This window comes from Corapipo altera, unplaced genomic scaffold, assembly GCF_003945725.1.
Source record: "Corapipo altera isolate COAL_440 unplaced genomic scaffold, ASM394572v1 23b, whole genome shotgun sequence".
NCBI lineage: Eukaryota > Metazoa > Chordata > Aves > Passeriformes > Pipridae > Corapipo > Corapipo altera.
The window spans coordinates 14,492,190-14,510,670 of NW_020884885.1; the positions used below are offsets into that span (position 1 = coordinate 14,492,190).

Genomic DNA, 18,481 nt, shown 5'->3' on the forward strand with positions numbered 1-18,481 from the left:
GCTTGAAACATCAACACCTTTTCTGATAATTTTAGGCTAATTTCTGAAGAACTGTGAAAGCAGATACCACATGCATTGGGTGGCATTTGATAGCAGTTAATCCTATAGTCACTGAATCACAAAGTGAAGTTCACTTTTGTTTAGAGTGAGTTCATTTAACTGTCATCAAACCTCAGCCCATTCACAGTTTTAAACACGACAATATATGCTCCATTAACAGCCAGCTACTCAGTAATAGTCAGAATTCCACCGAGAATCAGTTCCTTAGACTTCAAGAGTTTAAAAAATTAGGCTTATTTACATAAATAGGCTTAATGGAATTACTTGTAGGCTACATGCCTATGCATGTGTACATTTTTCATGGAAATGCTTAGCCTGGATCTACAGTGTACATACTGCACACCAGGACACTTCTGGGAAGTATCAGGCTTATTGCACATGTGCTGCCCAATCGCACTGCATGCCCACACAGGAGGGCCAAAGCTCTCAGGAAGCCTTGCTCACGCAAAATGAGAGATCACGTGGGTGTCCAGGAAACCCCAGGCAAAAATGTGGCAATCCAATTCTCAAAACTGGGTTTAAGGCCATCCAATTCCTTGGCACTGTGCCCTAAAGTAATGCTGAGACAGCATGTTTGTTTTCACTTTGATGATATCTTCTACACCTACTATTAAAAATGTACCATTGCTGTAGTATAGACACTGTTCATGAAGAAGTGAATACAGAAAAAGGACTATCACAGTACCTAAAACTCACACAATATTTCACAGTCTAAGCTAATTGCATAAATTCAACATCTAGTTTTTGAAGACAGTAATTACTACATTTTAAGAATGACAAAATACAAGTGCAGAGCATGCAACCCAGATCTGTCTGGTAGCACAGTATTTTTACTTTATAGTCTCCTTATCCAGACAATGAGGATTCTTAACTGAAGTAATGAAAAAAACTTCTAATCATATCAATAGAAAACTTAACAAAAATAAAAGATGGAGTCTAAACCAAATTAATACCTTAAATTCTTTTTCCCATGGTGAGGCTTACAGACTAATTTTGAGTTAAGGAAGAAACATGATTGCCAAAACCAAATCTAAACGCATATTCTATCTTTTCCAATAGTGCAGGAAGATCAAATCTATTACTTTTTATTGATGTTACTTAATTGGCTTTAACACAGTTATGCAAAAGATGGATTTTTGCTTTGTTTCGAGAGACAAGGCAATACAATTGTGTGACAAACTATTACTGATCCCTTTAACCATTTTGAAGCTTAAAGGAGTGATTCAGAGTGGACTTTCAGTGACATCTCAAACAGCACCCAAACCTTCCCTCCTGCCTCCTCTCAGAGCTGTCTGGCTTTGGGTGCTCACAGGCCATGATCCTTCCCTGACATCCACATAATTTGCTACAGCTGTTTAATACTAGCTCTTTAAAACCCAAAAAGTACTAAACATGTCTGAATTGTCATCATCATTTATCTCATCCAGACCATGAGATTGGGTGACACAATCCAAAGTCATGGAATGTCCCTAAGTCTGTGATGAGTGTTATGGGCATGGAGAACCTTAGCTTCCACACAGGCCATTTCTCTCCATCTTTTCTGGGATTTCTGATACCCTGTCCCAAGCAGCTGCATGCAAACCTTTCTCTATTGACTATTGCCATTCACATAGATAAACCATGTTCAATTAATACCTGTCAGCCAAAATCACTAACTTTAGTTTCCCAGACAATTTGCTAGCTAGAGCCCACCGATGGTATAGAATCATCTTAGACAAACTAAAGAGCATTGTCCTGTCATGGAAGTGTGAGTTACACCCTGATTATTAATATAAGAGGCTTGTTAGAAACTGTCACAGGAAGAAACCAGGTGCAATTTCTATTTTCACCCTGATTCTGCAACCCTTATGCATAATGAGTAACACTGACTCATGCAACTCTTCCCATTGGAGCTGATTTTCCATAAAGATTTTTGGTGTATGGATATTTCATGCACTGCTCTGTGTTTTTCATTGTTTTCAAGACGATACCTAGGAGCTTCATTCTGAAGGTGGATGATGTCTTATATTTAAAAAAAAAAAAAAAAAGTTATTTTAACAACTGCAGAGATACATCAAAGCAAATGAAGTGGAAGATTTGCAAAACCCCTGCCCACTGAAACGACAATGTGTAGAAGAATACGTGTTAACAGACTTCTTGGTAAAACCGCAGTCTGAATCGCATGGCAACAAGGAAATGTTACTGTGCCGTTTTCATGGGGATTTTCCTTTTCAGTTTGTGGTTCAAGATGATTGATAAGTCACCAGGATGTGATAAACTGGGGCTGACAAAAGGGACAGAACTAGAGGTTTCACAGTGGATATAGTTTTCATTTGTTTGTTTTAATAGAATATAGGATTTACATTTATTATAAGAACTTAGTTCTAAAGCTTCAGGGAGATACATATGGGTAAATGTGTCCTTATAATTACAGATTATTTAATCTTACGATCCTGAACAGGAACAACCACTAGCTTAGCACTGATATCTACATTTTGAATATTATCACCTGCTTTAAATGCATGTTAGCAATGAAGTAGAGAAAAGTGACATATTAGAAACAGACGAAAACCTGCTTAAAAGAAAATCCTAGTAACTCCAGGCAAATCTAGAAATTGGGTCATATGAGTCCTAATATCTGAGGAGGTCTGGACAGTCCACATCTTATCTTTCAGTTCAGACCTATCTCCAGTTATGCCTGGTTTTTTAATTGTTTCTCAGGAAAACTACTTCATGGTTAAATAAGAATGCATATTTTACTTCTGACTTGAGGAAATGCCCTCTGCATACAAAATTTCCTATGGGATGGATTCATGAGGCATTCCAAGATCCAAGAAATTTTGTCAACGTATACACTAAGTTAGCCCAATTACTGCCATTTTGACATCTGTGAGAAATTAAATGTATTAAAAGTATCATTCAGTGATTACCTAATGCACTACAATACACATGAGCCTGGAAGGCATTATTATTTGCTGAGTATTCCACCTTTTTTTAGAGTCTATTAGTAAAAAACTTCATTCAAGCAATTCGCAGCCCAGGCAACTGTAACAGAATACAGAGATTTTCGCCTTTATGTCAGAAGTTGGACTAAAGCCCGAGTCAGTGATGAAAACCGCTGGATAGCTGTTTGCTAGGTTATGCAAAATGATTCATTAATCCCAGCCACAGTCACTAATAGGCACGTGTCGACATCATTAAAACACACCTATACTTGAATCCCTCAGGGCTTGATGAGGAAAGGAAAATTGTGCTGGGAAAATAGGACTCAGGATGATTACACACTGATCAAAATTTAGAAGTCAAATTCTGCAAGATCCATGTGAATTAAGCAAACTTGTGTCCGTGCAGCTGCAGTCCTTTACCATCCCAACAAAAAAGCGTCAAGGATCAAGCAATATGTGTAATCATTTAGTGTGGCTGGGTGCTGTTTTTGTGTTCTCCCAGTTACAATATTCTTGTTCAGTCAAACACTATTCTCTAAAGAGTAGATAAACAAATCTGGAAATAGGCCACCTACACCATAAGCAAGGGTCTTCCAAATAATGACAGTGAAAGTAAGTATTTACAGGTCCTTGGGATTTGTCTGATGAAATACTTTCTTTGGAGTATTGCCAAGTTGTGAAACTTACAATGATTTATAGGAAATACATTTCCAGATTTTATGAGAATAAAACACTTTTTTGGCTTTCAAAGTACCTCTTGTGGATACTGAAATTAAACAAAATAAGGGGTTTGTTTTTCACTTTGAAACTGCCTTTCATTCTGAAACTAAAATAATTAGTTCGCCCAAAATAAAATGAAATATTTTAACACAGTTAAGTTTAAATGTTTACATGGTTGCAATACATATAGATGGTTTAAGGAACTTAGACCAAAGTTTCCCTCTAGAGTTTTTTAAAAGGTCATATTTTCATTTCAGTTTGGCATAGAAAAATGTTCTAAGCCTTGAAAATTTTAATGGGAGAGAAAAAACCCACATAACTATATCCCTAATAGATAGCTGATATTCTGGGAGAAGAAAATTCTCCATGCACCTGGCTTATTATACAGTAAAGTCCTGGAAAACATTTTAAAAGGAATTTACCTGCATGTTTGCAAGGAGTTCCTGCTATAAATAGAGACAACATATTCTTGGTGGTTGGGTGTGGTGACAAAAAGTGAAGATGACTCTCCACAGATCCAAAGGTATACAGCAGACCTATATTTGAAGTTGTGCCTAAGCTGTTTCTACTACCCAGTTATATTTTAGTACCTAGTGACTCAGTCTGAAAAAGCAAATAAGAGTGTAGCTTCCTCACTTTCCTGGGTGCTGCTAACTACATAAAAATTCATGAGACAGCCTCGCTCACCTTGAGGTCCAAGTGGATGGCTGAAGCGGGTTCTTCACTGAAGAAGAGAGATGTGGCTGGAGGTACACACAGAGGCCAGACAGGGATACACTGCAGTAGAAGGTTCTCCTTTCTCCACCAAATGTTAACATGTATTCCTTACATTTCTGCATTACTTCTGGAAGTGCACAATGGAAATGGGATGTGGGACAAAGCTCAAGCTGTTGAGCTCCTTCTAAATTGTTGTTCTCAAGGAATTTGCCAACTGGTTACCAAAGTCATTGTATCTGTTTACTGATGGGCAAAAATCTTAAATCTGTTAATTGATAGCTCTCCTCTTAAATCTCTTGATTTAAGAAAATGGGGGTGGAGGTGGTGCTATTTATAAATCAAGCATTCATAGAGTCACTCAAAATGCAAGAAAGTACGAGAAATATGCTTCACTCCTTATCAGTTGCTGTAGGAAGACAAAAACGCTACTAATGCCTCTTTCAAACATACTTTATCTGCTTGGCAACTGTTGTTCTGGTAAACATCCTGAGTGAGCCTATACTGTGTCATCACTTATGATAAACTTCCTTGCTGATGACATTAATATTAGTCTTTTTGTAATAGTTTCACTCAGTAGGGAGTTGAAAGTTTTCAGACTCCACTAGAACATGGTACAGCTGTGTAGCACCTCAGGGGAAAAATTGCAGGCAGTGAAATCATAGTCTGCAGTTAGTTATCTGATATATCCCCCTCAAAATGATGAAAACATAATCATCATTGTCAATACTAGGAGGGCTTCAGGCTGTACAATGAGTATCCTAACCCCAAAGGCTGAGTAACAAGGACTGTGAAGCGAATCAGTTGGATCCGTTCCACGCAATCCAGGTGAAGAAACACATATGAAACAAGGCTGGTGAATAACAATTGAAGCCTGATAGTCATTGTTTGACTGATTTAGTTATTTGGGATAAAACCAGTTGACAAAGAGAGTTTCTCAGCAGACAGATCCCCAGCCTGGAGCTCAAAGGGCCTTATGCCTATTCCCTACTTTGTCGCCTATCCAATGAAAGAAAAGAACCTCAGGAATCTTTCCGAAAGCTCTGAAAGCTAGCCAGTTGAAACAAAGATAACATTGCTCTGGTAGGCACACTGAAAAGAGGAAGGCTGTTAGAATATGCCTCACAATGTAAGACATGATCTATAGAAGTCAATGGTAAAGTGTTTATGCTGTTTTACATCAGCGCAACCTTCTGATGATGGAAGACAGCACTGTTACACCCACTGCTCCATCTGGTTTTTCCCTAATACAAGAAGGGCAGTAACCATGGCCTGTAACCAGAATACCTGGGCAAGCAGGCAACTTCTCCTGGAATTTTTGGTGGCAAAATGTTTCAATTTTCTGGACTCTGTATAACTCCATATACTAGAGTTTCAAGAATCTTGAGATTTATATTGAAAATGCTGACTAACAAGTAAATTTCCTAAGACGTATGCAGGTTATTTGTACCCTAAGCTACATGTGCAGTTAAATTTATTCAAAAAGTTTTATAGTCTTGGTTTTGAAGCTTTTACAACTGCTTTAGTAAAAAGATATGTTTAATAACTAGAGTTTGGAATTAACATTAGTATGTATACAATTCTGATGCTACCACAAGTATGGTAGAAATAATGATATGCCTCTGGTTTAATATATTTTTTCCATTATTTTTTTAAAAGTTTATTTAAACTTAACAATTCATGAGAGGCAGTGACAATTCACTTGCCTGAGGGAAGAATGAGAAAGCAGCATTGGCAGTGCGGCCTTGATATTCTGTGATTTCAAATACTTCATTAAATCCCACATTTAGGCAGTGGAGATACGTAAAGACTGCATTACAGCTTGTGTGCAATCCTCCTTGAATAGTGATATATTATTGTCTCCCAAAAGTGTTGGAGTCATTTGAAACCAGTGCTTTTGCTGTGATGCTTGTTGATTCTAATAATCTTCTATCTTAATAAGCTATAGGTAGATTTCACAAAACATCCAGAACTAAATCAATGTTTGAATGGCAAATGATACAATGGCAGACCTCAATTCGGATACAGTGAGTTTTATGAGATTGGCTCTATTCTGAGCAAGAGTCAATTTAAATAGCAAATCAGGAATATACCACCTTAATAAACAGAAAAACCTATAGTTACTAATTTATTATTAATAAAGCACAATATTTTTCCCTCACAAAGGGTATTACTTACTTCACAGAATATTCTGAGTTGGAAGGGACCCACAAAGATCATCGAGTCCAGCTCTTAAGTGAATGTCCCATACAGGGATCAAACCCACAACCTAGGTGTATTAGCACGATGCTCTAACCAACTGAGCTAATCTCGGGGTTAGGCATTACTTATTTGAAGCAAAATTCATCAAGTTGTTTGTCATGTGCACTAGACAAAGCATCTGTCCAGGACATAAGAGTACAGACTGGGTGAACAACTCACTAAGAGCAGCCCTGATGAGAAGGACTTGGGGTTCGTCATGAATGAAAACCTGGACATGAGCCAAGTGGGCGTGCTCGCAGACAGGAGAGTCAATTGTATCTTGGGTTGCACCCAAACAGTTGTGGCCAGCAGGTTGAAGGAGGTGATTCTCCCCCTCTACTCTGCCCCTGTGAGTGAGACCCCACCAGGAGTAGTCTGGGGCCCCCAACATGAGAAGCACATGGACCTGTTGGAGAAAGTCCAAAGGAGGGCCACAAAAATGATGAGAGGGCTTGAGCACCTCTCCTACAAAGACAGCCTGAGAGAGCTGGGGTTCTTCAGCCTGGAGAAGAGAAGGCACTGAGGAGGCATCATTGCAGCCTTGCACTACTTAAAGAGGGTTTATATAAAAGAGAGATTTTTCACGCAGGCAGAGAATGATAGGACAAGGGGGGACAGTTATAAGTAAAAGAGGAAAGATTTAGATTAGATGTTAGGAATAAGTTCTTTACTGTGGGGGTGGTGAGGCACTGGGATGGGTTTCCTAGAGAAGCTCTGGGTGCCCCATCCCTGGGAGTGTTCAAGACCAGGTTAGATGGTGCCCTGAGCAACGTGATTTAAAGAGCGGAATCCCTGCCCGTGGCGGGCGGTTGAAACCTGATCATCTTTTAGGTCCCTTCCAACACAAACCATTCTGTGATTCTATCATGTCTCTTAGAAACAGTAGAAGTAGCTGACAAAATGTGGAACCACTTTTCCAGGTGATCTGCTACAAGTCATTGTACATAGATCTTATTTGTCTTTCTTGAACAGTCTAAAAGTATGTCTTAGACACATCTCGCTATATGATTGCCTGGAACTGCTAATTCATTGACTCTTAAAACTACTTCCTCTGGAAAGATGGGAGATATTGGGACACCTCACAGTATAGAAATCAATTAAGATACCCAGCAAGTAAGTTAAAAAGCAGAAGACAGGATCATATTAGTCATGTTGCCATGACTATCAGTGTAGATATATTTGTATCACTTCAGGGGTGGAAAAAAGGTGTTAATACATTGCCTTGAAACTGCTGTGAGTCAACAGTAATATGATGGTGACTGGTGTCGATAAAGCGGCATGACCTGAGCACTGTGAGTAATAAACTCAGATGACTGATACTGTTAAGAAATTCAGTGCAAGTCTGAAAAAAATTTTTTGTAAGGGTTTCAAAAATTAGGAAAATACTTACTCTTACTCATAAAGAGCATTTTTTTACACAGACTGTTCAGCTGAAGTAAGGATTGCACAGCCAGACTCAATGATGGATTGCCAAACAGTAATGAAAGAGTTTCCTGTTTTTATGACAACAACGTTCAGAGAATACTCTGGTCCTTTGTGCTCTTGTTCATTTCTGATCCAGCAGAATAATATTTGCACAAGGACATTTTTCTTATGATTAATAATAATGCTTCTTTCAGTTGAAATAGCCCTGTATGTGAAATCATACCTGATTTCTGAAATTGAAGCAAAAGAGGCACAAACCTTGTTGATGAAACACCAGGCTGGGACTTTGGAGAAAATGTTCTGTTTACGGCTACATTGCTTTCTCTCTGTTTCCCTACCTGTGAGGTTGGGATAAAATCACTGACATCCAATGGGCTCCAAAAATCACTAATTATTATTTTCTGCTGTCCACATGTTTGTCAGGTCACTTCTTTCTCAATAGTTTTTACTCTGTTAAATAATACTATATATAGACTTCAAGTTTTAAGTTCTATGGTAATTTAAATCCATTAAGCCTGACTCCAGCTCTGCTAAATGTGTTGATGAAATCCACTAGATAAGGCACCAGTTCCCTCTAGACCGTGTGATATTTATGTGAACTTCATGCAATGCAAGAAAAAGAAACACTACACAGAACAAAATTTCATCAAACAACCCTCTATTTCTGAAGTGATACATTGAGAAAGCATATGATATCAAATCTCTTTCAAGAAAAATTCAAGTCCTTCTTCTACATTAGTAATAAGAACCCAGCAGGTGACAAACAGAAGGAATACATCTCAGACATACTTTGGAGTCAAAATGTGTGAATGTTTAAGGTGCTGTAGGATATATTGAGGAGAGACCACTGGGTTTTGTTACTAATGCCCACCTTGAGCTTTGAAGATGTGGATGTGTATCATCAAGTAGATGCCATCAATAAACACTTTTATAGGTTATTAATGGATTTAAGACTTGCTGAGCCCAAGACTTTCAATGCTGTGGCTATGCTATATTTATTGAATAGGATTGTGACAACATAGAAGCATTTGGAGAAAATAACATTGTCTATACTTTATTTTGAAGGGTAGCCTAGTCAGTTAGAGGGGGTTTTTTTTGGTTGTTTTTTTTTTCCTCCTTGCTCTGTGAAAGAGATTAATTAGGGAATTTATTCATTTGCAAATACAAAATCTTGGATAGAAATTCTACTGATCTCTAAGGGCACTGTTGCAACATTTTACCAGTCCTGCATTGTTCTGTATATAATATATCGTTTACTCTACACTAATTTACAATAGTTCTGGTACCCACTGGCGTGTATATAAGTAATTGTAGTTGTTAAAAAACATAAAAGGAGAAGCAAAAAGATCTCCAGCCCCAGAAAGTTATACAAACTACTTGTTATATGAAATACCTGGATTAAAATATACACTCATCAAGGCATTAACAGAAAACAAATTTAGATTCAGTCATGGGTCTTAACAGTCTCGAAGTCATAGGATATGCCTTCTCCTCGAAAACTGGACAAGTGGGTTTCTCTCTAATCCACATGAACCCACAGAGACAGAAAATACTATCTAGCACTTAGGCCTAGACATTCCCTGAAAAAAACCCACCTAAATAACTGTGCTGATCTTACCCTTCTATGATGCTCTAAAATTGCCCCTGCTTCACTGTTTTAAAAAATACTTAATGCTGTGCTCTGTTCAGTGTGAACACAAACAGTATCACAGCTAGATAATGTGTGAGACTTGGCAGGTCAAAGAGATGTTGGGAAAATAAAACAAAACTACTGTAATCTTTTCCCACCCAGTAAGCAGCTAGGAAATAGAGCCATAAGAAAAAAAAAAGAATGAATGGGACTGACTTAATAGAAATGTCAGGAGACACAAAAATCATCACACACGCTCGTAGGAGAGCTCTGCAACATTTTACACCACAACAATGAGCAAATGGATACAGGGTTTTCTGAGGCAAGCCACAAAAGCAGGAAAGAAACTAGGCAATCACCATGGGAATGTGTCTTACATGCTCAAAATGTCTGCCTGTTACTACTTTTAATACAAGGATTGTTAGTTGGATAACCACCTGTCTAAAACCTATTTACTGATGAACCAGAACCACAAAGTATCTCTTCTCAGGGGGCTATAAAATCATTTTGTTACATTCTGGAAAAGAGGAGTTTAAAAGTTTAGTGCTCAATATGCAATCTCAAGACCGGTATTCTTATTTTCTGTGCTAGAAGAGCTTTTGCTCCTCACAAGATGAAGTTACTCTTACTAGTGCAATGTAAGAGTGCTATTTTTTTCATACCAATCTTCCAAAATCACTGGATGCTTATGCCCTATTAGCCTGATGTTGAACAAAATTACAGTGTGCCACACAGCACAGTAGGCTGAAATAAAACCCCCTAAAAATAAAAAATACGCATGAGTATTTTCTTGTCATTCAAATCTTCTCTGAGACCTGTCTCTTAAAAGAAGAATGTGGTTGTTACATTTTATTTTGCTCGAGAATTCCTAAACTGATGAGCAGAAGTTCTACTGCATCAAATGTATACAAATTACTATCACAAACACAGGGTGACAAAAGTCTATCAGATTTATTAGACTGCTTCAGTCAGATGTGCCAGAGAGACGGAGATGTATTAGTGGGGAAAACAGTAAACAGGTGTGAGAACTAGAAAAAGTTGTTAAAAAGAAGATGTGGGCATTTGTAAGATATACCTGGATACCACCTGGATACACATAGTGGCTGCACAGTAATACTGTGCTTGATATTCAAGCTTCTCAGGACTTGTAAGGTTCTGGCCACAGGGCCTTCTGGCATTGTGACCAGATAGGTGGCCCACCTTCAGGTTAGAGACAGTGGGTCTATTCTTGGATCCTCCCCTGACTTGCTAAGTCATTTTATGTCTCTCAGCATTTTGCTTTCCCAGAGTATCAATCCTTTATGTACAAATACCTCCAAAATGTCAAGAAGACAATTGATATTTATCACTAGGAAGTATTGATTCAAACAGCAGAGAAACATGACTAAATTTAAGGCACCGTTCTTCAGTTAATTATTAAATAGATTTTTAAGTTCTTGAACCTAAAGAAGTGTTAAGTTTGACAGTAGTGCAAAAGATGTAAGTCATTCTCATTTGCCAGACAGCTTCAAACATCCATAATCATAAAAAGACCAGCCTTGAATAAGAACTTTCTAAGGAAACTCTACTTTGCATTTGCTGTTGTCTAACAGGAACCATTTGCTATTGAGTTGAAAATAGCTGCCAGTCTTCACTGCGTATATAGATAGCAAACACACAAGTAAACAGGATAAAACTGTCAGAGCAATAAAGGAAGTTATATCTGATTATTGCAGTGCTGCTATGGGAGAAATTGATTCAAACAAAATACAAATTATTTCACTTCCATGTTCTAAGTGTTCCTATATATCAAATTTATGCATAAATGATCCATAGGAACAGAGAACAAAACCCTACATTTATAAATATGAAGACTCATTGAAAAAAGAAGCTTTTTTTTCCTACACTTACATGCCCTTGTGAATGACGGAAAAGGGAAAGGACACTTAAATTGATGGAAGACACTTAATCAAGCAGAAGGAGCCAAAATAGGGAAGTGAGTGAAAAGAAAACAGTAATATATGTTTAGGCCTCACCCTCAGTGTCTTCACTGTTAATGAATCAAAATTAGGAAATACCACTTTCCCTTGAACCTGCCCAGTTAACTACTCCATATTCCTTGTGCAGAATGTTTTTCCAGGGCACCGGGATGGACCTGGGAAGACCTGGCTGTCCTTAGCAGTGACGTATTGTACCAATACCTCAGTCTCCTCATTCTGTGATAGAGACACTTCACCTTGTCTGTAAGATGTGAGTTGGCCGGTGGCAAAGAGTAGGTAAATCACTACCATCACAATCTCCCCTACAGAACTGTTGGACTATTGCACTTACATATAGAAAGAGCATCTTCCAGCCTGCTTGGTCTGTTTTGAGTAGACATGTGGGCTCTGTCTGCTCTCTGAAAGCAGCTGCAGCCACACTGGTCTGGCACACAGGATACCAATCCCTTGCTGATAAGCCTCCCTGGTGGCAAATATGTTCTCTCAGAGAGGCTGCCAAATTAAGTCTGATGCTTGACTTTTAGACCCAATTTGGACAGCAACTTGCTCGCTGCCTGGACTGAGCTAACTCAGGTCTGCCCAGAGGGTTCTGAGTGGCCATAGAACGTACACTGAGCTTCAGTTAACCTCTCACTTCTGTATGGGAATCCTGCAAGAAACTATTCATTACAACTACCCACACATACCACACCCTGCTTCTTTACAGACACCTATCCATTAACAAAAATAACAATAAAAAAGCCCCCTAGGGAAATACACTTCTGAGAACCTGTTTTGCTAACATGCTGTCACTGTGAGACACACCTAATTAACAAAAGCTATGCCACAGCAACTTTTTTTTCACTATTATGTATTCTGTCAGAGGCAAAATCTTATTTATGAAGGTAGGTATTTAGAAAAACAGACATTAATTGTGTAGTTGATGATTGCAAGCTAATGCCTTTTCCTAGGCAGCTGTCAGTCTGTACCCTGGCAATCTCTTTTATAGCTGTCTCACATTGCTTTTGGAACAGTAAGTATCATTAGCAGAAAGAGAGATGGAAGTCTTACTACAGCTGCTGTGTGTCTGACTTTTTTCTTTTTTCTTTTTTTTAAGATGCAACACAGTCTCTTAAAGCTTCTAGCTACTGAGCTAGGTCAGTCATCAGTAGAAAAGAGAAAAAAGCAAAGCAATGTATTTTTCAAACTCCAAATGTAAGTAAAATTTGGGTCTTCCCTGTGATTTTTACTTTGAATTGGCATACCATGCTTGTGCTTCCATGTTAGCAATTACTAAAACTGTAGATTGTTCTTCAACTCCTTTTGGTCATTTTTGTTGGGTTGGTTTCTTTGATTGTCTGTTTTTCTGTTTCACAGTATGAGAATTGAACATTATTGTACTGAAATAAGATTGCTGGATTATATAATGTTGCCAGTGTTGCCATGCAGAGGAACTGGAAAGTCCCAAAGCCAGTGCTTACAAAAGAGAGTACAATTATGTTCTTAATTGAAGACACAGACTCAAAAAATGACTGCAGGTTTCGTTAGGCAGGAAACAGTCACGGAGGCTTGAACTTTAAATTGAAATTAGCTGAACTTTCAGTCTGACTGGAAAGATTCTCCAAGGAAAACCCCTCTTTCTCTCAGTTGCCATTTCACATTATCGCCTGCAAACTCATTCATATGATGAGCTGCTCTGCCGTCCCTTGGGTGGGGGCAGCTCCAGCAGCCGCGGCAAGGGAGGAAAATCACAGCCAGCTGCTACTGATATTACTGCTGATGCACTGTGGGGAGGCTTGTGATTGAGCAGGAAGGAAACAGATAAACAGTCAGGACTGACACAATCCTCTCTGCCACCACTATTGGCAGTACCCATAATGGTCACTGATAATTACAGTGTCTGATAGCTTCGAAATTATTATTACCTCTCTGGGAGCGAGAGACAACTGTGTGTTAGCAGCTGGGGGACTTCTGGTCTGGAAAATGACTAGCAGCTACACCAAACTGGCCTCACGCCTACAATGATCGATAACCCATCGAGAATGGTCCAAACCACCAGATATATCACAAAGAAACCCTGACAGGCAAAGGCAAAGAGTAAAATAGACTGTGGATGTGAGTTTTACATGGTAGCAACTTGGAAGTTTGAACTTCTCTAGTTTAAGAATTCAGTTTAATGCTGAAAAACTAAATCTGATAAGCATGCTCTCAGATACCAGTTGATGCTAAAATATGATGTGTTTTGAACACCATTAATTGTTCCAGTACAATGTTGTATTGTTTTCAAAGTAGGCAAGATTACTGTGGTGGATCATGTTTGTTTCAGGATTATCCTCTCTGTGAAGTTATATTTCACAGGCAACTATGTACATTTAGCCTTGGTGCTGGAAAAAGCAGGAGAGTTTTGCTGAACTCCTTCCCTTGCTCTCTCACATAGCATTCTCTTGGGAAAAAAAAAAAGACCAAAACCAAACAATGATTTACCAATAACAGAACACATGTCATATGGTCTTCTATTTCTCAGCTATATTTTCAAACATTTTTCCCTTCATTCTTGAACAGAAATATGAGGCAAGAAGACCAGAAAGCAGATAGAGAAGCCTTTTTACAGCATCTTTGGAATTCCAAAAAACTTTTAAATTCTTGGACTGATTAATTCTCTTCTTAAAAGCTCTACACTGTTTTTTCTCTGCTTTGTTACAGCACATTTTACTACCAGTCAACTACGTTCAGAACTAAAATTATCACATCTTTTCAACAAATATTTTAGCAGTAATGAGCTCATGGTGTTTATCCGTCTATCATCATCTCATCCTGCTGGCACATTCTTGATAGAGTAGAACCTCATGCATGTATAGGTGACAAATGAATAACTGCAATATTCATACTGTCTTCAACTCAGGCCTATAAAAGTCATGGGAACTGTTCTGAAAAGAAAGATATGCCACGTAAGGATGAACATTTTGTTTAACCTTGGCTAGAGTTACTAGCAGTTTTAAAAGCATTTACTTTGAAAAGTTCTTCCTCAATTGCATGATGCTATCTGTCCTCATAAGGCCTTTCTCTGACTTCCTGTTTTCAAGGTAATGGCTCTTCATTGTGGTGAAGAACACCAGTAACTAAAGAATCATCAAACATTTCTCCAAAGACTGCAAGACAATCCTGCCATGGTTTGTTGGTTCTATGTGGGAGGGTATTTCAAGGAGAGCTATATAACCCTTCCACTAAACAATGATGGAAAGTTCAAGTGAATGCTAATAAAGTCTAGTTACTTTGTAGCTTTGGGAAAATAGCCAAGATACACACTGTAAGGACTGAGTGAAAATAAACTAGCACAAAGAGGTTCTTCAAACTGCTTTATTTAAAAATTTGCAGGATAGATACATAAACCAAGAGGCAGGCAGGTCTCCTCCTTTGTGACTGACTGACAGCTATAGCAGCACTGCCTCAGAGCCTTACCTTGTAGTGGGACTCTGGACAACCTCTCCAGTGCTAACAGCTAAGCTCCTCCCTCCCACTAGTAGACTCATTCTCCCTCTTTCCATTTCATCTTTACTACTACTTCTGTTCCAGTTTCTTCCAGTTTGGTGGTCAAAATTCTAGGATTTGCTTTATGTTAATCAAGGAACATTTTGGGAGAAACATTTTTACAAATACATAGTGCTCACTGGAGAAAATGAGCCCTAGAAACATTCACCAAGATGTCAGCATCTGTATCCTCCTGGATTCAGACTTCTTAGACAACAAAAATCACGCCAACACCAAGACTACACCTGGCTCATGTATCAGTGACAGTATGGTCACAGCAGCACAGAACTCAGGATGAATAAGTTTTTCAGCTTTCTCTGTATCTGATTTTTCCTTCTGTAATCATGTTAGCAGTAATACCTGGTCCTCTTTAATTTCATGAAATTCTGTACTAAAAGAATCAAAATTCCAATTCAGGAGTATCCCAACAGCAGTGACTATTAGTCTGTCACACACAGTAAAATTACTGGCTTAAAAAAGAAACCACCACCATCAACTGCTGTTTTGAAGTCCTAACTGACTGCAAAGTCGTGCTGGAATGTAGCTCACACCAACTAAAATATGTTGTAGCTATAGTCTAATACTTTACTGAGCCATTAAAGAAACATATATCCCACAGGGGTTTATGTTTTGTTTGACATACTTTTTCTAACTATGCTGAAGACTAGGTTATGGGGCTTTATGTTATGCCTCACTGTAAAAGTGCATTACTCCCAGAGTCAGTGCAGACCCTGATTCTTTAGGACATTCCAGGCAGCATGTAAATTAACAATCTGTTGAGCAGTTGGTAAACAAATAATTAAAATACTTATATAGTGCACAGACTTGGACCAAGCTAAGGTTTTAAGCACATCTCTGACATACTTTTTTTGTCTACAGTAGTCCTGTCCTTGCTCTTAAGGCATTGTCCATATAACGTGATCTTAGCAAGAACATTTTGATACAACACTTTTGGAATTTTTTTTTAATTTGACACACACTTTTAGAATGAAAAGCAACGAGGGTGCTTCAGCTATCACAGATGCACTGGGAACTTGTTCACTCTGACACACCCATTCACAGCCCGCCAGTGCTGCAACCATTATAGAAGTATCCACTGCTGCTCAAACAAATTAGATATATATTTACCATACACACACGTAGCCCTTGGGTGACAATGGACATGAAAAATGTATTTTGTTAAACTCCTAGAATTGATGAGTAGAAAAATAATGTAGAAGTGCAATTGTTATCCCTAACCACAAAATGCCTTGAGGCACTTACAGTCACAGTGAGAGTCTGTTAGAAGTATGGTCATTTCCCTAAAACATGGTTGAGCCTGCACTATGTGAAATTTTAAAAGCTTTTTGTCCTTTTGGACACAGAATTTTTATTTTTTTTTTCTGTATTAACATTTCATTTTTAAATACAAATATTTGAAGCAGATAACCAAGCTACAGTAAGTTAAACAACTGAATTTTGTGGTCACTTCTAACCCCCTTTGTTCCTAAATCTCATCAGTCAGCTCTAAAGAAACCTTAGAAAGTCAGAAACAAGCATGTTTGGCATAAAAGCTCATCACATTTTAGTCACAGATCACTGCAGTTTTGCTTCTGTTCAGCTGTGTCCAAATTCAATATGTATTAGCTGTTGGTTCAGCTCTTGCAAACTCAAGAATGCAGTTGTTGTGTGCTGGGGGGGGGGGGTGTGTGTTCACCCCCATTTTACCCTTCCCCACCTTTTCTCCATAGTCTGAAATGGAGCTGGGAGAGCAAACTAAGTATGTTAACAGCAGTCACATTGTCAAAATGAGCTTTACCAGAGCCATTCCAAATTCCCTAAGGTAGTTCTGTTCTTAAACTTCACTTTAATGATCTACAATTTACTTTTTACAGATCTGGAATTGCCCTTTACAAGCAATACACAGCTTTCTGTGATTGTACAGACCAGCACAACCAAGACTACAGTTCTAAAACATCTCTAATAACACTCAAAAATAATAAAACTATATAGATGCAAGAAAGCTGTTAGCTATCTAGCAGAAAAGCACTTGCTCTCTGAAGCATAAACTTAACATTCATAAGTGTTTTCATTCATAAAAAACTTACGTGTTTCTGCTAGACAAAGCTTCAACAAACATAATCCAAAAGTCGCCCATAAGGAGAAGTTGGCCATTGTTTTCTTGGAAGTGTTTTGCAAAATCCAAAGATCCTTGCAAGCTGCAGGAAGAAGAAAAGCCCCGACGCTTGTTAAGCCCGCAGTCAATGAGTCTGAAGTTTGCTGCACTTTTTATTCTGATTCAAAGGAACTGAAGTAATGACATAACTGGGAGGGGGAGCTCCATCAAAAGTCACACCCATATTGCAACAAAAGTTACCCAGCAGTAGGAGAAGGAGGGGAGGGGGGGGGATGTGGGAGGGGAACCAGTACTGACTAAGCAGCTACACTTGAGTTTTAAAGAGGCACTAAACCTCTTCTTCTCACACAAGTACAGTCAAAAATTATACTTACTGTGCTTGCAGGAAAAATTGTGTAATCTCTCCTGAGTTAGCTCAAAAATGCACTGTTTGTTATGAGCTTTCCCTCCTTCGTTTTAAAATTTCTTCATTATTGCAAAAAAAGCATTAGAGATTCTGAACTCCAGCAAAGCATCTATAATAGCCTAGACCTTTCCCAAAAATATTTTGCTTATTTAGTCCCACCTCACCATTTTCTTTTTTTTTTTTTTTTTAGGTCAATTTAGACCAAGTAAAATGCCTGCTCTACAATGAAGCTTTCTGCAATATTTTTGCTTGTTGCCAGAGGATAAACTCATGCAGAAGGTAAGTTAAGGCAGTTCAGTCTCCCACAGCACATCCTACAGGCTTCTCTTCACAGGCTGCTCCAGCAGGAGTAGTAAATAATGCCAATGACCACAGTGATACTCAGGATTAAGGTCGATATTTTATTGTACTTATGGGATGAGGCATAGAAAGAATTATTCCTTGTATTCCCAATTCACAAAGCAGAGAAACAGGATGAAAAGGTATGACATCCATGATGTTCAGACAAGGTCTCAGTTCCTGAGGGACAGGTGTTCATTGTAGTGTGGGGTTTTGCGTGGCTCTAGATGCCACATGAAGTCCCTCGTGAAAACCCCAAGGCCTCTGCAGATAAGCAAAAGGGGTGTCTGTTGTGTGCCTTAACGATTTCCAGTGGTGTCTCCGTGCACTGGCCCCTCCTCAGAGCTGCAGAACTGCAACAGTGGTTTGTGTGCCGTGGAATGAGGGGTTCGTCAGGGATCACCAAAGCCAGCACATCTC

At 38.6% G+C, this 18,481-nt stretch overlaps 1 protein-coding gene across 3 annotated transcripts in view; it reads right to left on the minus strand.

The window, feature by feature from the left end:
• CD44 (CD44 molecule (Indian blood group)) overlaps nucleotides 1-17,537 on the minus strand; it is a 46,802-nt gene extending 29,265 nt beyond the window's left edge. For all 3 annotated transcript variants that reach the window (XM_027642474.1, XM_027642473.1, XM_027642472.1), the window contains exon 1: nucleotides 17,288-17,537. In XM_027642474.1, the coding sequence (XP_027498275.1) occupies nucleotides 17,288-17,354 (67 nt within the window). In that variant the 5' untranslated portion in view covers nucleotides 17,355-17,537. The remainder of the gene's footprint in view (nucleotides 1-17,287) is intronic.
• Nucleotides 17,538-18,481: the final 944 nt, after the last annotated feature.